The 24,741-nt window shown below is 55.8% G+C and overlaps 2 protein-coding genes across 17 annotated transcripts in view; one reads left to right on the forward strand and one right to left on the reverse strand.

Annotated features, from left to right (window-relative positions):
* Syngap1 (synaptic Ras GTPase activating protein 1) overlaps window positions 1-21,351 on the reverse strand; it is a 30,401-nt gene extending 9,050 nt beyond the window's left edge. For 5 of the 14 annotated variants that reach the window (XR_015735501.1, XR_015735502.1, XR_015735503.1 and 2 more), the window contains exons 1-15: window positions 21,128-21,348; window positions 18,156-18,277; window positions 16,273-16,378; window positions 10,410-10,501; window positions 9,919-10,040; window positions 7,816-7,969; window positions 7,536-7,634; window positions 5,316-5,939; window positions 5,046-5,190; window positions 4,682-4,826; window positions 3,039-3,275; window positions 2,751-2,952; window positions 2,397-2,575; window positions 1,757-1,798; window positions 349-1,420 (exon numbers count right to left, since the gene is read on the reverse strand). Coding sequence is in view for 11 of the 14 variants with exons in the window: in XM_087898408.1 (XP_087754534.1) it covers window positions 349-1,420; window positions 1,757-1,798; window positions 2,397-2,575; window positions 2,751-2,952; window positions 3,039-3,275; window positions 4,682-4,826; window positions 5,046-5,190; window positions 5,316-5,939; window positions 7,536-7,634; window positions 7,816-7,969; window positions 9,919-10,040; window positions 10,410-10,501; window positions 16,273-16,378; window positions 18,156-18,277; window positions 21,128-21,194 (3,408 nt within the window). In the remaining 3 variants the exon portion in view is untranslated. Of the gene's footprint in view, window positions 1-348; window positions 1,421-1,756; window positions 1,799-2,396; window positions 2,576-2,750; window positions 2,953-3,038; window positions 3,276-4,681; window positions 4,827-5,045; window positions 5,191-5,315; window positions 5,940-7,535; window positions 7,635-7,815; window positions 7,970-9,918; window positions 10,041-10,409; window positions 10,502-10,625; window positions 13,928-14,089; window positions 14,142-14,263; window positions 14,383-16,272; window positions 16,379-17,327; window positions 17,471-18,155; window positions 18,278-21,127 lie in introns of those variants that run through there. The other 9 variants (XM_087898409.1, XM_087898411.1, XM_087898410.1 and 6 more) reach the window with 9 other exon arrangements.
* A 1,730-nt stretch (window positions 21,352-23,081) lies between these two features.
* On the forward strand, window positions 23,082-24,510 carry Cuta (cutA divalent cation tolerance homolog). Of its 3 annotated transcripts, XM_048451138.3 has the most exons (7): window positions 23,082-23,099; window positions 23,181-23,328; window positions 23,463-23,671; window positions 23,793-23,852; window positions 23,971-24,016; window positions 24,116-24,165; window positions 24,321-24,510. In XM_048451138.3, exons 3-7 carry the CDS (start codon window positions 23,490-23,492, stop codon window positions 24,451-24,453), a joined length of 471 nt encoding a protein of 156 aa, XP_048307095.1. In that variant the 5' UTR covers window positions 23,082-23,099; window positions 23,181-23,328; window positions 23,463-23,489; the 3' UTR covers window positions 24,454-24,510. The 3 variants fall into 3 exon arrangements, with proteins under 3 accessions (XP_048307095.1, XP_085536058.1, XP_085536057.1); XM_085679932.2 differs by having other exon boundaries at window positions 23,083-23,099; window positions 23,181-23,671; XM_085679931.2 differs by having other exon boundaries at window positions 23,093-23,232.
* The last annotated feature ends 231 nt before the right edge of the window (window positions 24,511-24,741 follow it).

The raw sequence follows: 24,741 nt of genomic DNA on the forward strand, positions 1-24,741 counted from the left end.
CCAGACCTGTACCTGCCTTTTTCCTTCTGCCCTGAGCACTAATGGGGTAACTGATCCTGCCTCCCTTGGGAGTGAGTGCTGAGGGTCGGGTCCTCCACTGATCATCTACATCCTTAGTACCTGGACAGCTCACAGGACACTGCTGAGGCCCTCTCATGCTTGTAAGCTTTTTGTTTAGAGACACGGTATCAGTACCTAGCCTCCTGACTGCTGAGAATACAGGCCAAATGCCACTTATTTGTTTAAAGAACAGAGAAGGTGAGAAAATTGTAACACCCACTATTCCAACCCCCATTTCATTCCCTTGCTGCTCTCCACCCACCCTACCTCCCCCTTACCCTCACCTACCTGCTTCGTGATGGAGGGCTTGAGCCCCCCACCCCCTCCGCCACCGCTGCCCCCGCTGCCCCCAATGCTGCCCTCTTTGCTGAGGCTCTGTTGCCGTGGACGGGCAGGACCATAACTTGGCTCCGGGGACTGCAGTAGGTTCCCGCTGGATGGCCGGGGTTTCTGGGCAGCACTCACTGTCAACTGCTGAGACTTCCCCCTCTGCAAAGGAGGTGGCTGGCTCCCACCACCCCCACCACTGCCCCCACCACTCCCACCTCCGGGCCCTGAGGGAGCTGGCCTCTGGGGACCGATGGTGATCTGGGGAGGGGACAGCATGTGCTGAAGGTTGTCCTGAAGTGAGAGCTGCCGACGGGTGAAATCAGTACCAGAGGGTCCAAACTCATCACTGTAGCTGTGGCTGTGAAGGATGGAGGCAGCAGGGGGCTTAGGGACCCCTGAAGAGAGGTCCTCGCTCTTGCTATAGCCATGGAATGGGGCAAAGGTGTCTCCTGGGGGCTCTCCACCTCGATGGTGGTGATGGTGGTGGTGGTGGTGATGTGAGGAAGGTGGACCATGACCACTGCCCCCTCCGTGGCCCCCTGGGGGCCCTGGCCCATCAGCAGCCATGTGGAAGAGAGGGTTCTGGAAGGAGAGGGGAATGCGCAGTTGCTGGGCAGGGACACCATCCGTGGTGACACCCATCTGGCTAAGGCGCATGCCGGCTGCTGTGATGGAAGAGCCACTCCCTTGGGAGAGGCGCCCGGCAGGTGCAGGCCGCAGCCCTAAGGCTGCTGTCAATGAGGCCTGGCTTGAGTGCAGCAGGTCCCCAACAGCTGCCAGGTTGGAAACACTACTACTGTTAAGGCGGCCCCCAGGCCCATCACCCTGAAGGTCCAGCATGGATACGCTCTTGTTGACACTTAGCATCTTCTGCTCTGGCTCTGTGATGTCCGAGCTGCTTGTGCAATATGCTGGGGATGACCGGGCCAGTGGTGGCCGGCTCACATAGAACAGGTCTTTACCCCCACCGGGTGGTGGTGGTGGTGGCTTTTCCTTGGTTGGGGAGGGGAGGCGAGCCATGTCCATAGAGCTGTTGGAAGGGAAGGCACACACAGGTAGAAGTAAGGCTAGGACTACTGGCTCCCGAGCCTGTGGTCTGGTGAGAAGTGGGACCCACAGGGAAGGGCTGAGCGCTGGTGGTAGCAGCTCTAAAGAGGCAGGCAGGGAGGATGGGAGGGGAAGCTGGAGAAGGGAAAGGACAGGCCTAGGAAAGGGGTAAGGCCTGGAAAAGGAGGTGGGGGCAGCAAGAGAGGAATGAGGGCTGGTCTGGGCAGGCATGGAGGAGATGAGGTGCACTGAGGAGGAGAGGAGCAGAGGTGGGAGAAGCAGCAGGACAGGAGGGTGGGGAGGACAGAAGAGCCCTCACCTGTTGAGGCCTCGAGCCATGAAGGACTGAAGGTCGATGGAGCTGGAGAGAGATGCAAAGGGGCAAGCAGACAGGAGAAGGAGAGAGGTGGAGATGATGGGAGGATGGCGGGACGGTGTGGTGTCACAGATGGAGACACGGGTGAGGAATAGCAGAGCAGTCACAAGATGAAGGACAGTAGCTGAGGCCCAGCCCCGCCCCCATCAAACTGAATGCCAGGCTCCGGGGCCCACTCAGCTCTAGCTGCTGCTTCTCTGGATGCTGGGTCATGGGGAGTTCTCTGGGGCAGGGGTTGTTAGGTCACGTAGAGACACCTGAGTATTTTGGTACCACATGGCTGAACTGCAGCCTACAGGAGCATGGGCTGGCAGAGGGACAAAGCAAGTCAGCTGCAGCAGAGTCCCTTTGGCTTCAGCTAAGCCTGGAGCTGAGGAGCCGCAGTATTTCTGGCTCGGTATACATTTCTCTCTCTCTGGCCCTAAAGAGTTCTCAGCCTCCCACTGCCTGTACCCTCACCACTGTTCCTAAGAACTTGCAGCTTCCCTTCTGAAGTCTAGAGAGATGCATCTAGGGCCCCGCAAGAAGCATCCAGGAGCGATCAGGCTCCCAGAGCACAGCAGAGAAGGAGCAGGGTGCTCACCTATTGAGGTCCCGCATCATGTAGCCCTGCATCTCGGCTGATGGTCCTCGCAGCACCACGGGCTGAGGCCGAGTCCGTTCACTCTGGCGGCTCGGCTGCCTTTGGATGTTAGGGTTCCTCAGGGCTGTGCTGATGTCATTGAGGAGCCGGGGCAGTGGACCCAGCTTCAGGAGGGCTTCCTGGAAGGACAAGGCTGTCACCTGATGAGTAAATGTCCAGTTCTAAAAGGGCCTCAGAGGGCACAGGCAGAGGTTGTGTGAAGTGTGCTGGAGATGGTGGTGGTGGCGTTTCCAGGAACAGCTCTATGCAGAGAGGAAAGCGCCTGGGGGCAGGATAGAGGAGACAGCCACTAACCTTGCTGAGCTGGGGCAGCACCTCCCAGAGCAGGGCATGAAGTGTGGAGAGCTCGCGGCCCAAGTCTATGTAGCCCTCAAAACTGCTGCTGTTGGTCAGTGTGTCCAGGTTGGATATCTCGTACAAGAACTGCTGCATGGAGCCCCACTCCAGTTCCAGAAACTCATTCATGAAGCCTAGGAAGTCCTCCTTTGAGGTAAACCTGCTCAAAGGCACAGATGCTCTGGTGACTCAGGAGACCCTTCCAGAAGCATAGCTCTTCCCCACCCTTCCTCAGGTTTCCCTCACTTGGAAAAGTTGGCCAGGTTCTGGATGACCTTGGCGATGAGGGTGAGGGTTCGTGAGGTCTGCTCATCTGGGTACTCCTGCATAAGCCCAAACAGACTGGGCGACATGATGGCTGGGCAGAGGAAGCGCAGGAAGAGCGAGGCGCTGATCAGCCTGTCGGCAATGTCCTCCCGGCCCCGCTCTGCACAACGCAACCGCCAAGATGCAAACACCTCCTTCAGCTCCCTCGGGAACACGCTGGGGGGAAGGGGTGGGGAGACAGAGAGAGAGAGAGAGAAAGAGAGACCGGGACTGAGCCCCAGAGACCCTCAGCTTCCAGGGAACATGCTGAGGGGGTGGTAGGAGGTGAGGGTGTGGAGACAGGTGAGAGAGACCAGGAGGGAGGGACTGCAGGAGAAAGACAGGAGGCTGCTGAAGAAGAGGGCCATGGTAGAGGGCACAGATTCTGAAGAGAGAAATGGAGAGGGAGAGAGGGTGAGGAGAGAGAGACACATGGGAGAAAGACGGAGGGGTGTGTGAGAGAGACAAGGAGAGGAGGAGAAGAAAAACAGACACCGGGGAAGAGACAGAGATGGGAGAGAGATGGAGGGTCACTTGAGGTACAGGGAGCTCGGACCCCCCAACTCTTCTGGATTCCAGGGAAATGGGGATGGATGTGCCCCAGGCATGATCCCCAGTCCCTGGAATGGCTCAGCTCATTCTTCCCCGCCTCCCAGTGCCACTTCAATGTCCCACTGACACCTTAAACTTGACTAGTGTAAAATAGAGCTCACTATCGCCCCCACACTGCCAGCTGGCTCCCTTTGACTTCCCTGGTTCTGTCAATGAGGCTGTGGGTCTCATGCCCTCTAAGTCATCCTGACTCCCTACACAACCCTCAGATGACAAGTGCTGATCCTTTCTGTAGAGGACCCTAAGCAGTCTCTTTCTCAGCCTTCTGACTCCACCCTGATTCAAGGTCTGGTTTTCACTCCTGCCCATCAACCATAGCACCAATGGTCTGGACTTCTTTCTTTCCCTTCCCATATGGCTCACTTGACTCATGGGCCAGTCTCAATCATGCTACTTCCTGGTACCAACAGACACTCCAAAACATTCGGATAACTGCAACTCCTGAATCTAAGGCTTTGCAGAGTCTCACTCTTCCCCAAGCACACCGCTTTCCTATGGCCTCCACTATAGCCACAGCTCTTCTAAGCCTGTTCCAGTTACCAGCCATCTCCTGAAAGGCTCCCACACCTTCTCATATCCTGTGTGTTATCTCACAGCCCTGGAAAATGTCATCAGCCTACTGTGTGTAGATGCCAGCACCTGTCCCCAGTCTTCAAAACCTAGTCCTGGACACTTTTCGTGTGTGATTTTGTCACAGCTTTGCCTTCTCTGACTGGATGCTGCACAAGGGACCCTCCCTGAACACACATTATAATGGTTCTGTGGCTTTTTGGACATCTCATGTCCCTACTTATTTTGGCTGGAGGCCCTCTGAAGTCAGGGACCATGCCTCGTTCACCTCTCTGCTCTACAACACCCCAGAATGCTTTGCCCGTACTGATGCTCAGTCCTCTGAGGATGGACAGATGGATGAACAGATGAACACACAACTGCCCGACCCTGGCCCCCCAGCCCAGCGTTCCCAGTCTCACCAATGGGAGTTGACCACCTTGCACAGGGCCAACTCACAGCACATCCGCAGGTTGGCCTGGTGCTCTGCCAGACTGGACGCTGTGCACTTGATGGGGTCCACTTCACAGTTTTCCTCAGACTCGTACAGGGCACGGATGAACTCCCCTGGGAAAGGGGGTACGACAGGGAGCGGTCACACTTTCCAAGGGCAGGGACCGGGGGGGGGGGGCTCCCTGGGTTGAAGGAATGGCAGAATCAGATGGTTGGAGGCTGGGGTCCTGGGGCTCCGAGGAAGGGTGAATATGGGGTCTGGGGTGGCCAGGTTTAGGAGTGATGGGGTGGGCATGAGGAGGTTCAGGAACAAGGCCTGATGGTGGGCCATACCAATGGCATCCTTGAGGTATTTCTGACCAATCAGTCTCATATACTCTTCTATGGCTTTAGTGGCGAGCGTGTTCTCGCGGAATATGAGGTGTTCCCGTTCCATGAACCGGTCTACCTCTGACATGGCCATGTCTGAAAGGAAGTCCTGGGGCCAGGAAAACCCCAAAGTCAGCCTCTGCAGAGCCCAGCCTCCTGGGTCTGCTCTCCCTTCACCACCCCCGGACCAGCACCCATTCTCACATCATCTTTCCCTGGGGGCAGAGTACTCACCTTGGCCTTGCCTGTACTCTGCAGTATGTGAACCAGTGCACTGGCAACCTCCTCCTTGCCCTTGACATTCAGGGCGGGCTCCAGGACTGCACACAACATCCGGTAGTGGTTGGTCACATACTCTGCAAACTCCTTGTACAGCTCCATGGGCAGGATGCTCATTGTCTGGTAGCGGGCTTTCAGCCTTACAGCAGGGCAGCCTCCTTTCCCCTTGCCCCCCGAGCCACCCCCAGACCCCCCTCCTCCTCCCGAGCCCATACCCCCAGAGCCCCCACTGCCTGTTGGCAAGGTCACAGGGTACCACTGCTCTGTAAAGTGGCGCCCAGCCAGGGTGGCCACGGGTACAGTCACCAGGCCAACATAGCCTGCCTTGTCTTTCTTTCGTTTTTTGTCTGAGTCACGGTATAGATGCAGCCGTAGGGCCCGGACAGCCGGCAGGTTGTTAAACTCAAAATGCTCGCCCCAGAAGACAGTGTCTCCTGAAGCTGAGCGGGGCTTGGAGGTGGTTCGTGCATACAGCATGTCGTCCAGGCACAGCTCGCAGTAATATCGCTTCTTGGGGGGCAGCTCTCGAGCTTCTATGATCCATAGTTTCAACACGTTATCTACCCGGCGGCTGTTGTCCTGGCATGCGGAAGCGGTTAGGGCAAACAGAATGGAGAAGTCAGCACAGCAGGAGAGACAGCGAGCATGTGGTGTGGGACTGGGGTAGAAGCTGCGAGGCAAGCACACTGGGCCCGAGTAGTGCCCACCAGCCAGCACACTGGGCCCAAAGAGTGCCCACCAGCCAGCACTCTATTTTGCCTTGTTTCTGGTTTCTGAGACAGCCTCACCAGGTGGCCCTGGCTGGTCTCTCTAGAAACTGAGGGTGACCTGAGGTGGAAATAGGGTCCTGGCAGATGTAATATAATTAAGATGAGGGCATGTTTGATTAATGTGATCTCTTAATCCAGTGACTGACTTTATCACATGGAGAGGGTCATTCAGAGACACCCAGAAGGAAGCTGGCCATGCAGAGATGGAAGGACTGAACTTAAGAGCTCGAGAATGGACACGGCCCTGCTTATGTCTGGACTTCAGACCTCCTGAACTGAGAGAGGATAGTCTCAGCTGACTCAGTTCATGGTGGCTTTTTACAGCAGCCCTGGAAGCTATCAGAGAAGGGTAGCCATACACACCAGGGTTAATGTCGAGAAATGCTTGAGCACCCACAACACAGTGGAAGGAAGACCCACTTTCAGAAAGTTGTACTCTGGCACATGTACATGTGCACTGTGGCACCCCCACACCACAACACACCCTATATAAATAAATAAATGTCAGTTTTTATTTCATTTATTTGGGTTTTTTTTTTTTAAATAGAATCTCTCTCCATAGCTCTGGCTGTCCAGGAACTCACTATGTAGACCAGAGTGGCTGAACTCACAGAGATCGACCTGCATCTGTGCTGGGATTAATGGTGTGCGCTACCACAACCAGCAACATTTTTTTTTAGTAAAGAAGACCTAAAGGTGGGAATGAGAAGTCCTGCAGAAGCATCAGATGTTGCAAAACAGAATATGTTGCAAAACAGTTGCATACGCATAGGAGCAGTGAGACTTGACCAAGCTCCTGGTCAGGGTCATGTGACACGGCCATGTGTGGAAAGCAGTGTGGCTCACATTGTGTCTAGCACTTTAAGTGGGATTCCTTAATAAAGGTGCTGGGAAACGAGAGGATGACGGCAGGACTGTGAGCTGGCTACAAACTGTGGTCAGAGACCAGCTGACAGGAAGGCAGCTTTTCCTTGGGGAACAGAAGACTTGGTTGGAGCACAGATGCACGGGGACTCTGTCAACGGAACCTTGAGGTCACCTAGGTCAACCATATTGCACAGACTTTATAAAGAGAATCAGCGTTCACACAGAACACTGTCAGTGGTGCTGGGTAAGCACCTGTTAGGTGTGAGCGAGGCCTTCTATCTGCAGGGAAACCAGACCAGAGGACTCGAAGAGCCCTGTCGGCTCTCTAAATCTATGGCTTTCGTTGTAGAAAAGCAGAGTGTGGTGTAAGGTAGCAGTAAGGAAGAAAGGGAGCCAAAGGGAGGGTTCAGAATAAGGAGAATCACCCCTGGCTGTCCAGGTCTCTTAGACCTCTGTCCCCTCCTTCTAAGCCCCTATCCTTTAGCCTACAAGACCCCCCCCCCCCACCAGCCTCCTGTTTCCCCTTCCTCTCTAGTACCTTGTTGGGTTTTACTGCCCGCTGTAGATTCTCAATCCATTTGTCCCTTTCGGCTGCAGACCGACAGGCAAAGCACTTTGTTCCAGACGATGTTGTTACCTGGATCGGAGTATGGATTTAAGACGGTGTTTCAAAGAGAGACAATGACCACCATGTATTCCTTCCTAGTCCCAGGTTTGTTTCTGGGATATTCCTATATGCGGCACTTAGTCGTGGGCCCCTTTGCCCCAGCCTCCACCATCCCTGCCCGCCACCCTCCTCAGTCCACAAGAGCCGCTACCTCAAAGCAGAACTCCTGGCCCAGGATGGAGCTGTGCACCGGCTTGATGATGGAGTCTTCATCTAAGTTGAGCTCCAAGGCCTCAGCAGCACTGCTAGGACTCAGCAAGGACTCATGGGAGTGGGACTCCTTAAAGCTTTGCATCAGCCGGGCCCTGGAGGGCAGGAGGTTCAGAGAAAGATCAGGGCAAGAAAGATCTCCCCTCATACTCAGGACTCTGCCTCACCAGAGGTTCTGGAAGGCAGCCTTAGAAAGAAGGCCTCAATCCTTCACACACAGACTCGCAGAAGGAAGACCAAACTCCCTGGGGAAGGACAAAAAGCAAAGCCCTTCAACAGACTTCTCTACTTCAACTCATACTTAAGGAGTTGGGGTACCTAGAAATAATTCAGAATTGCTGGGTATAATGGCACAGACCTTTAACCACAGCACTCACAAGACAGAGGCAGATAGTAGATTCCTGCTAATTTTGAGGTCAGCCTGGACTACCTAGCAAGTGCCGGCTAGCCAGGGCTACATAGTGAGATCTTGTTTTTTAAAAGAAGAAACAAAGCCAGGCATAGTAGCGTACACCTTTAACCCTAGCACTCAGGAGGCAGAGGCAGGCGGATTTCTGTGAGTTCTAAGCCAGTCTGGTCTACAGAGTGAGTTCCAGGACATCAGGGCTACACAGAAAAACAGTGTCTCAAAAAAACCAAAACCAAAAACAAACAAACAAACAAAAAGCCAGGTGGTGGTGTTGCACGCCTTTAATCCCAGCACTTGGGAGGCAGAGGCAGATGTATCTCTGAGTTTGAGGGCAGCCAGGGCTACACAGAGAAACCTTGTCCCGAAAAACCAAAAAGGGAAAACAGACCCCCCCAAAAAACAAAACAAAAAAACAGGACAGAACAAAAAAACAAACAAACAGGGAAAAAAATGTCCTGGACATGTCTACATGGCTCCAGAAACCAGAATCTCAATACATAAAGAAAAGAAGCACAGAGAAAATGCAGTATTGTCTGGATTGGACTTGGCACACAGCTAGTGCCTAATAAACATTTCATGATTCAAACTATGAATGAAGTAAGAGAACAGTTTTAGCACAACCCAGGGAAGAGAAAAGCACAAGAGAATGCTGTGGGCAGAATGGAGCAGAATAAAGGTCAGAGACGGGAGAGCACATTTGGGAAGAGGAGGCAGACAGCAGCCGTGGAGCAAGAGCAGGTGCAGTGAGGCTGAGGAGAGGCAGCAAGCAGCACTGTGCAGAAGACAGAGACCAGGCCAGCAGTGCACACAGCACTGCAGGGGAGCACAGAGAAATAGGACCGAGGGACTAGAATGAGGGGAGCCGGGATAGCAAGTGGTGTGGAATGGATAGGGGACAAAGAGTAGGGAGCATGGGGAAACAGGAGGGAGAGCTCGGGTGTGGGAGCCTCCATGAAGTTATTTATAGCAGCCCCGTCATCACAGGCTCTGGCTGCCGTCAGCACCACGCTCCCCCGGCCCCCCCCCCGCCCCCGCGGCCAGGAATACCATGCCCTCACCCCCTGCCAGCCCCAAATCCAGCACTGGTTACTTGGAAGTGGGGGCAGGGAAAGGTGTGACTCACCTGATCCCAACCTTCCTACCCGCCTAATCCCTGGGCCAGCCAGACACAAGGGAAAAGAAGGACAGACTCTCTCCAGGGAGTAACTGGACTAAGGGGAAGCCCAGAGAAGGACAAAGGCAAGCAGCCAGTCTCCTTCCTCATCCCTTGATTAACCCCAGCCTTTGCCTCCATTCTGTTACCTGCATACCAGACCAACTCCCTTCCAGTTGTTCTTCCCTCCAACGACTACTGGGGTCTCTTAGCCCTAGCCCTCACCCAGCAGCAACACCAGCTACCCCTCACCCATTTCTAACCTGCTGCCCTTCCTTCCACTCTAAGATCCCCTCCTTCCCTGCCTCTGCAGGTCCTCCCCATCACCTCCCCTTTCCTGCTACCTACAGCTTAGCCCAGCTCCTCTCTGATGCCTCTGCACCCCAACCAAATGAGCCCCCGCAACCTCTGTACTCAGGGAATCCCCCAGCCCACTCAACACCATTATACCGCATCCATCTCATTTCAGGCCCGGTACCTACCGGTCATGGTCAGCACTTCGGAAGCGAGGCAGGATCTGACGAAAGCTGCTGGTCCGGTCAAGTTTGGGTTGTGACTTTGTACGTTTGATAGAGCTTTTTAGCCTCCGGCTCAGGAAGCCTTGCTGGGGAGCAAATGGGAATAAGGGTGACTGGGGCAGTACAGAGTCTCTCTAGACACCCCTCAGCAGGCAGAGAATCCCTGGAAGAACATGGAGCAGGGAAGGGGATAGGAGCCCTGACACCAGTTTGTCTTCTTGCTCCCACGGATGCTGTGTGATGTGAGCAAACACAAACACACATACTAGCTTGAAAAAGGTGGGAGGGCTGGTCTAAGAAGTAGGGGGCAGAGCCTAGAAGGGGTAAACCAAAGAGGTGGTGATATGCATGCACACTCTTCCTTGGTCCTTTGTCAGAATCCTGGGACTCCAGCTGGGGCTGGAAGGGATGGGGCCCAGCTGGGCCACATCTGGCAGGCACTTCCATTCACTCACCGAGGGCCGGAAGGGCGCTGCGGGGGCGGCCTCCATGCTGTACTGCTTCCCCCCTGGGACACTCTTCCTCCTCGAGCGACCCAAGTGGTATTCTAGAGGGGAGGAAAGGGCCCGAAGGAAGTTGGGGAAGGGGACAGGGGATTCTAAGTCCCGATATCCATCCTGGGTCAGTGCATTCACCACCTCCCTCAGTCCCTCAGCTTCGGCCTCACCTACCCCCCGGAAAGCAGCAAGAAGAGCAGCGGCGGCGGAGAGGCTGGCGGTGGGAAGGAGGGGGCAAGGAACCTGAGCCGGAGCCCCCTGATGGGGTCGGGGTGGGAGGCCTTAAGCCCATGACTGGGGCTGACAGTCAGCAGAGGGGCATAGTCAGGAGGAGAGTCAGTAAAACCTCCGTAATGAATAATACCCACGATCCAGGTAGGCTCGGTCCCCCGGCTCCCACCCAAGAGAAAGAAGGGGCTTGCTTGCGGGGGAGATGGGTTAAAGGTCATTGCCCAAGGATGGGCTTTCCTCTTTTCTCAGCTGGGCACATCCTCCACCTGCCCCACACCTCCCCAAGCCCCTGTCTATCTGGAGGTCCAGGGCTGCCTCCCATGACCCCCTCCCAGGACTGGAGGGGGGTCTCAGAAGAGACCTGTGCTGCGAAGAGGGGAACAGAAAATCCGAGGAAGGGGCAGATGGAAGTAGGGGCGAAGGAGCCGGTTCCACGTGCACTGCAGTGCTAGTGAAGGGTTGAAGAGGAGAAGGCAGGGGAGTGGGGAGGATGGGCAGTGGGGTTCTAGGGACTCCCCAGTAAAGGCTGGTGAGGAGGAGGAGGGGAGGTAAATGCGGATGAAGCTCAGCTTGCCAAGAGTCTAGTGGAAGGGAGCTGAAGGTCTGCTGCTAGGGAATTTGGAGGGGATAAGGGGCTGAAGGAGAATGAAAGTGGGGGGGATGCCAGGCTCCGGCTCCAGCTCCAGAATGGCTGCCCAGGCCTGGGCTCCCCCCTCAGCCCCAGTCACCACTGCAGCCAATGGGGGGGCCGGTGCTGCATCAGGGGCGGGGCCACCATCTCCATGGCAACAAGAAGCTACAGGCTTGGGTGGGGGGGTGGCGGCGACCGGAAGAACTGCCTGTTAACCCACTAGGTTCCAGAATAGAACAGTGAAAGCCACACTACATTTTCCTGCCTGCTTCTAGACTGCATTTTGCCTCAGAGCCAGTCTGTCCCTGCTCCTTTTATAGACAAACTCAGGTCTGCACACACAAGTCTGGATCCCGAGACAAGAGAACCCGCTCAGTCTCCCAGGAACATGTGTAGAGCACAAAAACACACACTAAACAGAGGTAATAACGTGTATATCACAGCTGCAGTATGAGAAATAAGAGGGAACTCTGTGCTTCGGAGACATACAGACAGCCTGGAGCATAGGGGCACTAGGGACCCACATTGAGACCCCAGGCCCACACACCCCACATGCTTAGACATATGCGAGCACTGTACAGGGGTATACATTCTTGAACTCAGTCAGCCATATGAGAACTGCTGATGTGGGCAATACACTACATAAAGGGACATGTAACCCTATAACAATTCATGTTCCAAAGGAAGGGGCATGCCAGTATGAGCCCAGAGACACATGCTTAAGTATACTGTGGTCCCATGTGTCATCCCTGCACCATGTACACACATGATCTCGGTTAGATAAAGGAAGCTCCATGCCCCTGAAGCACAAACACTCAGAACTCACACTAAGGACAACCACAGTCACTGTCTTTGGACAGCCTCCCATCCCCCTGCTTCCTTCTAGCTCTCTCATGACTCTACACCAGCATCTGTGATGGCTAAGAGAAAAACAGAACAAACAAAACAAGAAATGAGGATCAAATGTGTTAAGTAACCTTCTGTCACACAGTAAGCAGTGCACCCAGGGGCCCAGCCTGTCTCCCTCCTAATCCAATCCTCTTCATCTCTCAGGTATGGCTGCCTTACTCTCATTCCAGGGAGCCCAGCTCAGCCATTCCTTTCACACATAAGCATCTCTATTAAAGGCAGAAAAGCCTTAAGCTTAAATCCACTGAAATTCTCTTTTGGAGCAAAATGCATTCACAGAGGGGGAAATAATCTGCTAATTGCTTTGCTTAGTTTCTGGAAGCAACACACATAATGCTAAGAACTCAGAAACAAGTCCCAGGAGCATGGAGGCCACACACATGTGCTCACAAGGACTCTGACACAAGGAAGAGAAAGGCAGAAGCACAGAGGAAAGCGGGCTGAGTGACAGAAGCACAGGATATCCTGTCATTAGTGTTGCCTGCAGTGACAATCCACCAGCACACAGTCATGTACACACACAAACCTGAAAAGCATACATTGCCACGCTGGGTCTCCATGTCCCATCCCTGCACGATATATACACTCATGCACACACATAACAGCCACCTACACAGGCCCGTAACACAGGCATTGTGCATACACCCACACAGTACACACCCTGTATACACACACAATTGCAAGCAAGCAAGCACACACACTCACACACAGAGCAAGGGCTTGGACTCCGCCTCTCCAATGTCTCTAATCTTGCCATCACCCACAAACATTTCTCCTGCCCTCCAATCCCCCAGATCCCTACCCTTCCCTGTAGCCTTTCTTCCCCATACCCAGCTGACAGTTCTGGAAGGGAGCCAGGGAGAAAGGTAGCCAGAGAAAGATGAGGAGCAGGGTTAGAGAGGGAATAGAGAAATTGAGGGGAGGGCATGCTCTGCAGTCTGTGGTGACAGGCCTCATTGGGCACCAGCTTCTATGACTGGATGGCCTCCTGCACCACAACCAAGCCTGATCCTCCAGACCTGCACCAGCCTAGGCTCTCCACCCTGGCCGACTGCTTCACAGAAAGACCTGGCTCCTCATCTGCCTCCCCACTTCCCTATATTAAGCCCAGTCTCTTTTCTAAGTCCAGCTCAGCTCTCTTACATTTCCATTTCTTCCTGGCTCTTTGCTCTCCTCTTTTTGACTTTCTCATCCTTACTTTCTCTCTTCACCCCACTCCTTCCCTTCAGGCTTTCCTGTCCCCATCTGGGAGCAGGCAGAGGCTCACCCTGCCTATCCCTAAGGTGTCTCATGCAGTCAGACTACAGGGAACCACTCACACACTTTGTCCCCACCACTGGCATACCACCCACATCCAGACACGCCCTGGACACCCATGCGAGGACTGACACAGATACTCAGGCCAGGGCTGGAACACACATGCAAAGACACACACCTGCCACCAGGGACACTGAAAATTCTGCACATTCGACCAGCCACACATTCCTACACACTTCAGCCAGGGACATGCACGCTCAGGGTCAGAGGTGACATGAATCAGTATGTCCACAAACTGCCCCATAAACCAGTGGCTGGTCCCGCAGGCCCTCTTGCTCTTCACTGTCAGAGGCAGGGCAAGACAGGACATACCTGCACAGTGCTGGCTACACATGTGTGCAAGAGGAACTGGGCCCCATGTGCACATGGCACCGACACACGGAGACACCAGCACGGTCACGATCACACACGCAAACACCAGGACTGCCCCTCCAACAGGGCTCCAAGACCCCCCCCCTCACACCAGCCACCCCCACGCGTGCCAACACCCTGCCCCCACGAAGATGCCAAGACCCCCTCCTCCCGACCTCTGCTGCCCCCCTCCAGTTACCATAACTCCCCCCACTCGGAAGATGCAGCGAGAACATGCGGAGGGAGCAGCTGCCGCCGCCGCCGCCGCCACCGCGGCCTCCCCAGCCCCCTCCCGTGCCCACGCACACGCGCGCCCCCGCCCCACGCGCGCGACCCCCACGCGCGCGCCTAGTCTGCCCGGCCCCGCCCTTACCTCGCACCGCCCCCCGGGGGGTCGAGGGTGTCCCCCGATGGGGGAGGGGCCCGCTCTGCGCGGGGGAGGGGCGAGTGCGGAGGGAGAGGGGGCGGCGGCCCGGCTCGCGCCGCCCGGCGCTGTGGGGCGGCGGCGGGGCCCGGGACGGCCTGGACGGCCGCGCGGTGACAGCCGCGGGAACGGCTCCCTCCGCCGCCGCTCCCGCCGCTGCCGCCGTTGCCCGGGCCCCGCCGCCGTTGCTAGGCGACCGCTGCTGCCGTGGCCGCCTCTGTCACGAGCCCCGTCGCCCGGAGACAACGCGAGAGAGACGGGGGAGGGGGACAGAGGGACCCCCAAAACCAACTAGGCCTCCCATCATCGCCTCCTGAGCAAGACCCCCACCCCCAAAAGAGAGAGAGAAGCCCTTGAAGAGAGCGAGGGTTTGCAGCTCCACCCAGCAGAGGAGGAGCCCTGGATTCCAATGCCCTCAAAGGTCCGGCGACCTCTCCCGGGCTGGAGCGTCCACAGCCTCAGCAAACACCTTTGCAGACCGGAGACCCCAAAGCCCCAAAGACCTTTATGTCCCCTGCACACCCTTCATGCCCTCTACACATTCTATTTCCCTCAGAAGATCCCAAACGTTCATCAGCTATTAACTTCCACTAAACCCTGTCCCCCCAATATATATATTTACCCTGGAACCATTCCCAGCCTCTACAGACACCTCCTACAGTAACCTCCACAGACCACCTTAACTCCACCCAAAACACAGGAGACCCACACCAAAAGCCTCAACACTCTGAGGACCCAGCGTAAGGAGACAGAGAACTGTGTGGGCAGAGCGGCCAACCGCAGGACACATGACGAACACGCTCTGTGATCATGTTACCATTCCGGTGCACACAGGTACACACTGCACACACAAAAATTATGCACCAGACACGGACATGACAGACAGACATCATCCATTCTCTACACACTCTCCACCACCACACACTGGCTTGCCTCACAGTGCTACTACCTACACCCCTGTGTCAGTTTCCATGACAATGACACACATCCCTGACCACAGGTCCGGGGTCCCAAAGCTGCCCCCCCCCCCCGAGGGCAGTGAGGCCTTGACCTATCAGAAGGCAGAAGGCAGCTGGCTGGAGCCAATGGATAACACAGGCCACTGGTTCTCTAAGGAAGCAACTGGAAGCCTGGATCCCTGGGGAGGAAGAGATGGTGGGATAAAGGGGTCGCCTGGGGTTGAAATGGAGGTCATGGAAGGGAAATGCTGAGGACCCGGGCAGTGGCAAGGGGGTTTCCGGGGACTGAGGGCGTCTCTTTGCACCTCGGCTGCAGATCCCTGTTCTCTGCCTTCATCTCCCCTCACTGTTCCCATGGAAACCTTTTAAGCGAACTTCTCAGAGGAAGACAAAAATCTTTTTTTAAATGACTAAAGGGGGGGTGGGGGGCAGAAGGGAGGAGGAAGGGGAAGAGACAGATGGAGAGAGGGAGAGACCGTGAGGAGATGGGGGTCTGACAGAGTTCCACCCAGAGCGAGGGGAGGGACAGGGGATCAAGAGGGAAAAATGAGAGTGGGGAGAAACAAGAAAGCAGACGCGATACAACTGCAGGAAACAGAATAAACTGACGAAAGAGGGGCAAGAAGAGGGAAAGGCCACAGACCTGAAGGTCTGGAAGAAGATGAGAGTTCGCGGTGGGACACAGGTCTGGTGGGGCGGGGACTAGGTCAACCTCTCCAAGTTCTCAGACGGAGGATGTCAGGGCCGTGGCCAGGAACACGGACGGGGGATTAAAGATCTAAGGAGACTATTTTTACAAGCACCGGGAAACAGTCAAACTTCGCTGCTGGAGAGGAGCGAAGCAGCGTTGGGACACGCGGGGGCCGCTCACCAACAGCCCCGGTACCCCACGCAGCCCGGACGAGGGCGCCCTGTCCTCGGTATCGGGATCACGGCAGCTCTCCGCCCCCGCCCGCTCCCAGCGACTGTCCGGGGCACGAGCCTGCTCGGCCGCCGTACCATGCTCGCCGTGGGGCCGCCCCTCCACCGGCACAGAGACCGTGCGTCTCAGCAGTTTGTTGCGGCTGGACTCGCTCCTCCGGTCGCGGATCAGAAGGGGGTGTATCTAGGGGATTGGGGAGTGTGTCAGACCCCACGGGTCTGTGCCGCCCCCCACCCCTTCCATTGAATGCCGGCCCCTTGCCAGCCCGCCTGCCCCTTCCGTCCCTGACAACTTTACTTGGCCCTGGTAAGGGGACTTTCCGTTCCCTGATCTCCCTCTTGAAACACAGTCTAGAGAATTCTCCCAAACCCCACTCCGCGCTTCCCGCAACTCCACAGGAGTTAGCTGCCCCCTGAATCTGGTTTCCCCTTGACCTTCAGTTCGTCCATTCTCCCTGCTTCCCTCCCAACCTCCTACCTTCCTCACCCCCTCCCCTCCCTCAAGCTTGTCGCAGCTGCATTTATAATCAGTTCCACAGCTTGTCTCCCTCCCACAGCCCGGCTTGCGGCCAGACTGGGACCCAACCTCCCCTCCCCCAAGAGGGCCTGGTCACCTCCCCCCTTCATCTCCTTCCTTTACCCTCCACCTGCAGTTCAGTTTCTCTTCCCTCAGCCCTACCTTCCCCTGGGCCTCACCTCAACTCCCCCTGGGAATCGTCATCCTAACTTCCACCCCTCCCAGAAGCTAGACTCCCACGAGGCCCCAGCCCCACCATCCACCCAGCTCCAAGTCCCTAGGGCCTTCATTATTCCAGCTCCATCTTTGCCTTCCCACTCCCACCTTCCTACCAGCCAGGCTATTCCTGCTGGCCTCCACGGCTAGTGGGTCCTCTCTGTCTCCATCTCTGTGGCTCTCTCCTTCTCACCCCTGCACCGGTTCCCACTCATGCTGGTTGGTTCTCCTCTTCCCAGTCCATCCAAGGGACTTCAGATCCTTAGTGAGGCTGATGACCGATGCCAAATCACTTAAACGCCTTCCAACACCCCAGACTTGCACCTCGCCTGCAGCCAGAGTGACCCTGCTTCCCCAGACGCTTCTGTTTTATGGTCTGGTGGTCTCTCCACATTCTCACCTGCCCTCAAGGTTCCTCTCCACCTTGGTTAGCCCCAGTCCAGTGCCAGCCCCAACAGTTCTTAGAGACACCTCTCACCACCTCTTCCAGGCTAAGTCTCTAAAGATGGCTCCCCAGCCACTCTCATGTCTGACTCACTCCAGAGGGCCTCACCTTCTTCTCTGATGAACTAGCTACTACTGACCCTGCTCCTCCTTTGGAAGCTATACTCCTCTGACTCAGATCTTACATGGCCACTCCTCTGTCCACCCAAGTCCTATTCCTGTACACAACTACCCATGCTCTGTTGCCCGCCTCCTCGGGCCTCTCCTCCTTGCATCTGTCTCCCTTTGGGAAACCTACCCAGCCCTACAGAAGCCTATGTAAACCCTGGTCTCAGGCCCACACCTTCTCCAAGAACCAGTGACCGCTGGTTCTTACTTCTGTCAGTAAGATCCAGATCCAGTGACCGCTGTCACTTCTGTCAGTCCCTCCAGTCCCTCCCACTTTTCTCAGGGTCACTCAGTCCTGGTCTGAAGAACTAGGGGTGGCAGGGGAGAGGAAACAGGCTCACTCACTCTTTCCCTAGCTCTTCATTTTCCCTCCCTGGCTCTAACCTTTTCCCAGAATATGGATGGAGCTGAACTGGGAGGCACACTCAGACCTGAGAACCTTAGCTCCTCCCAGCACTGCTAGCAGAAGTCAAAGGATGGCTATCCTCATCATAACACCCTGACCATGTCTCAGCGGTTGCCCTCCTTCCATCGCTCCTTGGGGTGGGCTCTCCCTTCCCAATCGTCCTCTCCACCCTCTCCCACTTTTCCCAACCTCCTCACCCCGCTCGCTCACCTCATCCTCATCCAGCATGAGCAGCTGGTTCCCCGAGATGATGCAGAACCGAGGGTTCCAACCAGGACGATCATACGGGGAATGAACGTATTGGGTTCGGTGCATAGGGGGTCCCCGTACATCTGGGGGACAGAGACACACAAACAGTAAGGGAGGGTCAAGACTTTGGGTGTCGAAACCTAAAACAGAAAGAAGAGCCTGCAGGTGGGAGGAGGAGAGCCACCTGCCTGGAGAGATTTGTTGGGCACAGGTGGCTCTGGGAAGGAGTTGAGGATGGCTTCAGGGACAAGAATTAGTCTCACGACATAGAGGGGCTTTAACAGGGGCAGGAGAAGGTGAAAACTCTGCCCATTCACTTGTGGGGGAGTAAAGACTTATTGAAACTGGCAAAAGATCCAGCGAGGTCAGAGGGAGGGTGTTAATAATCCACATACAAAGGATGTGGCCCCAGTCATTTAGGAGAATGAGAAGTACCTAGCTTGTGGTAAAGAAAATGGGTGTTTAAGAACATTTGGGTCATGAGAATCTGAGAGCTAAACATCTGGAAGGCAGGAAGGCGGGCTTCTATGTTCAAAGAAGTATGGTGGCCTCCCTCCCTTCTCTGTCCTTTCCTCCCTGGTCCTACCCTGTTCCTCCTTTGGGGGAAGTTCCCAGGGAGAAGATGTTGAGAAGGATCAGGGTGGGAGACGGTGGGAACTGTACTGCTGGGATAGCAGAGACCAGTCAGGCCTCTGTCCATGACATGCTCAGCAGTCAGGGGTCAGGAAGGGTAAAGGAAAGATTGGAACAGCCAAGCCTCGTGACAGAGGACGACCCCAGGATGACATATGAAGAAGGGCAAATTTCCAGAAAAGAAGGGACCTTCAAGGACTGAGGTTTCCTGCTGCGTCTTTGCTGCCTTGCCAGCACCATTCATGGAGGGACGATGACGGGCCTTACGGGAGTCAGGAACATTAGACTGGTGACAACACTAGGCTTAAGACATTAGTTAGAGAATGTTCACAGGAAGAAACACCAGTGCTGTCACCTCCATGGGATCATTAATTTGACACATTTCTGGAGAAATGGCCTTTGTTTGGGGCTTTGTTCTGGTGCCTTGAGTGAGCTCTGAAAAACTCCATCCTCTTACTGATTATGGTAATTCCTCAGATTTACCCAGCCTGCAGGTCAGAGATAAAGACGAGCCCCTGGGATGGAAGTGTCTAGAAATCATGATGCTTTCAAATTTTCACTGTGCTTTCTTGGAGACCCTGACAACATTCTCCAGACACAAAGGTCCCTGACAGGGCTGGGGAGCATAGCAGCCCCAGCACTACAACAACTACACCATCACCCATAACTTGGACTACAGACGCCCAAGGCAACAAGCCTACAGTGTCTCAACACATGGGGAGCCTGAGGAAAAACTGTTGATACATATAATCATAACAGAACAGAGAAGCTGTCCAGGCTGCAGCTGGGGCGAGTAGGTTAGACCACAGGGGACAGGAAAGGGACACAGGGAACCTTAGCTTAGGAACAACTACAGACACACACACACACACACACACACACACACACACACACACACAATCTAGACTTAAGAAAGATGATGATCCTGGAAGGCAAAGGAACAGGGCACAGAGGAAATGGGAAATGTTTACTGCAATGACAGCTTCCACAAGAGTTCAAGACAGGGAGAGTTCAAGACAGGGATTCATTAGAGCCCCTGTTCCAACCATCACAATCTGTGTTTTGGTACCCCCAAGTCCCCATCACCCCAGGAAGCAGAGGGGACCAAAGAGGAATGCTGATGAAGGCAGGGTATACAAGGAAAATAAACAGGCACAGACCCTGGCGACGAGATGGGATGGGGTAGGAAACAGAAGATGGGTTGAGGGACACATAACAGAGTAGATCTAAAAGAAAAGAAAGCAAAGATGAGGGGAGATGCCTAGGAACAAGGAAATAGATCAAACGGTTTAAACCAACATGGGGCAGAGAGAATGAGGAAGACCTAACAGGGGCAGAAACATGGGGGTCCAGGAGCAGTGATGGTGTAATAAGGAGTTATTAGAAGAGAGGGAGAGGGAATATATATGAGATAGGGGATTAATACAGGGGAAGGACAGAAGGGGGACTCATATAACAAACGGACACCATATGGGGGGAAAGATATAAGTGATGGACAGCAGAGGAAGGGAGGGGGAATGGAAATAAGAGGTGGGGGAAGGGGTCAAAGTGCTGAAGTGAAGCAACCCCAGGGGTTGCATTTCATGATCAAGAGTCCTGATGAGGGTCAGTCACCAGCAGAATAGAACCTGGCCCTTGCTCCCATGACTCAATCTTACATCTCCCCTGACCCCCCCCCCCAAAAAAACCCACTTGGTCCTCCCTCTTCTCTGGCATCCCCTCCCCCAATCCTTTCTCTCTCTCCTCTCTTCCCTCCATCTGGACCCCCACCCCCCCCCACCGCCACCCTCTTTCTCCATCTGGCCCCTTCCCTCCCTCCATTCTCCTCTTTTCCTACCCCTACCATTCTGAGCCCCTCACCAAATTCCCTCCCCATCTTCTCGGTCTCTCGTCCCACCTCTATGTTTTCATTTTCCCCTTCTCCCCCTCTCCTAAGATCGTGCCTCTATTTCCTTGATATTTTCCTCCTCACACAGCTCCCAAACCCAAATAATTTCTGCAGCGTTTCCCCAAACTCAATCCTCCCTTCTCATGCCGTTCTGACGCTCCTTCCCCCCCATCATCTTCCCCTCAGCCCCCTTCAAGGCCTGTGTCCCAACCCCTCCATCCCTAACATACCCTATGCCTCTAACCTCCAATCCCTCCTTTCCCACTGTTCCCACCTCTGCCTTCTCAGCCCTCCCCTCTCCCTCCATTTCAGCCGCTCCCTCCCCTCGGTGGCCCCGGCTCTCCCCCGCCCCCTGCCCCTCCCCCTCTTGCCCCCCCATCTGGCCCTCCCCCTACCCCTACCACCACCGTACCTCTGAAGGGGGCATAGGACATCGCGGGGATGCTCCCCCGATGGATGGAGGCTCGAGACCTGCTCATCAGGCCTGAGGGGGAGGGGGCGGGGGGACGGGGGAGAAAAAGAAGAGAGAAAGAGGGGGAGAGAAAGGGGGAGAAGGAGGAGGTGGAGGAGGAGGAGAGAGGAGGAGAGAGGAGCGGAGAGGAGCAGAGAGGAGGAGAGAGGAGGAGGAGGAGGAGAATAAGAGCCAACGGCAGCAGCGGCAGCACGGAGAGAGAAGGGGGGCGGGGGAAGCGAGCTAGTGAGGAGAGAGCGGGAGGAGGAGGGAGAGACTCTGCAGCCCCCACCCCTCCTCAGGGAGACCCGGAAAAAGAGAGAGCGAGAGACCCCTGACTCATACACACCGGAGGCAGCAGTCCTGAAGAAGCTGACCCCAGACCCTGAGACAGACCCCAGACCCAGAGAAAGATACCTCATCCCTCACTCCACACTCAAATTAACCTCGCAGACCCAAATCTAGAAGGAAAGAGACCCCTGATCTCAGAGGAAAAAGTCACCCCCCCTCCCAAGAAAGGAGTCCTAGATCAGAATCTGATCCTCAGACCCTTCGGACCCTAGAGTGTTAGTTTTGAGGACCCAAAACAGAGACCCAGACTCAAAGAAAAAGATGAAACCACTATTAGAAAGAGCCCCAGGCCAGAATTAGATCTTAGGACCTAGCTAGAGATGAGAAACCCCGCATTCATATCCCAGAGAAAATACACTGCAGACTTGGGGGTAAGAGAAGAGGCATTCAGCTGACCCAAAGATGGAGAAAGAGGACCACAAGAGATCCGAAACTCATTAAATCTGAGAGATCTTAGTCGGTGATTATGGACTCAATTCCCACAAACGACTCGAAAAGTAATTCAGACCCTATAAAGATCCCAAATATTGGACTCCCCCCCCATACACACACACAAGGATCTCTGAGGCAGAGGGATCGCCCCCAACTCAAGAGGAAAATTAAAGAGCCTGAACTTCAGCCTGCGGGAATCCAGCACTCGTGCCAGGGACCCCAGACCTGAGAGGAAGGGGTGATTTTTGGGTGGCAGAGCCTTTCCCCCGCTGCCTCCTCCCTCTTCTCTGACCTCTCTCTGGCCCCCTCTCCATTTTTGGGTCACTGGATGTGTTTGGGCCCCAGGGAGGTTATGTAGGGCAGGTCCTGGCTCCTTAGGGGAATTGGATGAAGGTGAGGAGACCCAAGACAGAGAGGTGGGTGGGCCGATCCAGGGGAGAAGGATCAGCAAGGGAGAAGGAACAGGGCCATCATTCCGAACCCTAACTGCCACTCATTTCTCCTCGCCACTCATTTGCGGGTTTTCGGCGCCTCCCATCACCGAGCCCATATACAGGTGTCACCCCGTCTTTTGATTATGGCCGTGATGGCCATGGCTGAGCCTGCCTGCCCGCTGCCCCCTACCCGGGGACAGCTGGCTTCCCAGCCCGGTGCTAACGTGCGGGCGGGCGGGCTGGCGGGGGCGCTGTCCGCACCCAGCATCGCCTGCTCAGACCCTCGCCGCTGCCGGCCTCGGGGTGGGGAGGAGGAGGGGACTGTTACTAGGCACATTCCGGGGCTCAGGACGACTCCCCGGCCCCAGCCTGACGCAGCGCGGGCGCCGCTCGCCAGCTCCCGCGTCACGTGGCCCGGAGGCCGCCGGCCATTGGCCGCCTCCCGCAGCTCCTGAGGCGGCGCCGCCTGAGAGGGCGAGAGCCGTCACGTGACGGCGGCCGCCGCAGCGGCGTCCCCCAGCCAGAGGCCGGCTTGGGCTTCACGGAAACGGGCGGGCCATGTCGGCACACGGCCTCCGTTCTAGCTGCCGATTGGCCAGAGGGCCATCCGCCCCGCCCCTTCAGGAGGCGGGGCAATCGGCCCACTTAAGGGCCGGGATTGGCCAAATCTGAAGACAGGAAGGCGAGGCCGCTCCTGTCACGTGGCCGCCGCCCAGGTAAGAGGAGGCTGCTCCTCTGGGGCTCTCGGTCCCAGCTCCGCGAAGCGCGCGGCTTTACATCCCTTCCTTCTCCTCCAGCCTGGGCTGCATGAGCTGGGGGCGGGCGCCCCTTGTCCTGCTCGGCGGAGGGGTGAGTCTTGCCCCGCCCCTTCCGGTCTCCAAGTTTCACTGGGCTTCTGCACCCCGAAGCGCCTAGGGAGGGTCCGACGGGGTGTTCCAAGTGTCTGTAAGTGTCAGGGGCCGTATTCCTTGCTGGTGCAGAGGAGGCCGGGCAGAGGCTTGGCGCCTGGCCCAGGGAGGCGCCCGGCGTGCTGTGTCCTGGGGCAGTTGTGGGTACGCTGAGCCCCCCCCCCCCCCCAGGCCACGCTGCTCGTGTCGATTCTTTGGATGCCCGCGCTGCTGCCTCTGGCTTCCCGCCTTCTCTTGCTGCCCCGAGCCTTGCTGTCCATGGCTTCTGGAAGCCCTCCATCCCAGCCTTCTCCGGCCTCGGGCTCCGGCTACGTTCCAGGATCAGTTTCTGCAGCCTTTGTCACTTGTCCCAGTGAAAAAGTCGCCAAGGAGATCGCCAGGTGGGGACCTGGGGACCGCGGCAGGATGACCTACAGGGGAGAGCTGGGCTAGGGGAAGGGTGCTGCCCGCCCAACTCCAGGCCGGCCGGGCGCACTGACTGTGCCCGCGCTTCACCCTCAGGGCGGTGGTAGAGAAGCGCCTGGCAGCCTGCGTCAACCTCATCCCGCAGATCTCGTCCATGTGAGTCGCCACACAGAAACTCAGTCTAACTGGAGGGGCTGCAGCTTTTGCTGGTGCAGGGTGGGTGTGTGTCATTCTTCCCCAAGATTTTGTGCCCTTCTTTCTCTGACCTCTTCAGCTATGAGTGGAAAGGGAAGATCGAGGAAGACAGTGAGGTGCTGATGGTGAGAATCCCCCTCTTGTCTGGCTCCTTGGACAGCTGTGGCCCTTGCCTGGCAGCAGTTCCACCCCTTGGTTGAACTGTGTCTGTCTTTGCCCTTTAGATGATTAAAACCCAAAGCTCCCTGGTCCCTGCTCTGACAGAGTTCGTTCGGTAAGAACTTTGTTTTCTTTGTGGCGGTACTGGGGGACGGACCAGGGCCGCGAGCATTTCACGCAAACCCCATCTCACTTAAAGAGCTCTGAGGTGGACTTTGTTGGGGTGTGCCTTTGGGTGAGCGAATAACCCCAGCCCTGTCCCTTCTGCAGATCTGTGCACCCTTACGAAGTTGCTGAGGTGATTGCATTGCCTGTGGAGCAGGGAAATCCCCCGTACCTGCATTGGGTGCACCAGGTCACAGAGTCCGTTACAGATTCTGGCATAGCCCCCTCCTCTGCTTAATGCCCCCTGGTTTCTAGGTGACGACTGAGCCCTCAATAAATCCTCTTCTGTTCTGTCTGTCTGTTCCCGTGTAACAGATGTGGGTGGCGGAAGATCAAAAGCGCCTCTCGCCCTTGTGTTCTGCCCCTCTTTCAAAATGACCATGTTTGCCACGTTCGTTTATTTCTCTTTATTACAGTCATACAGAGTCTGGAATCCTGGACCACCCCCATCCCCATCTTTCTACCCAGGGGTTGAATAGTTTTAAAAAATACTTTAAAAGCTGTAACAAAATAACGTCAAAGGAAA

The sequence above is a fragment of the Myodes glareolus genome, chromosome 18 (assembly GCF_982192425.1).
Source record: "Myodes glareolus chromosome 18, mMyoGla1.1, whole genome shotgun sequence".
Lineage (NCBI taxonomy): Eukaryota > Metazoa > Chordata > Mammalia > Rodentia > Cricetidae > Myodes > Myodes glareolus.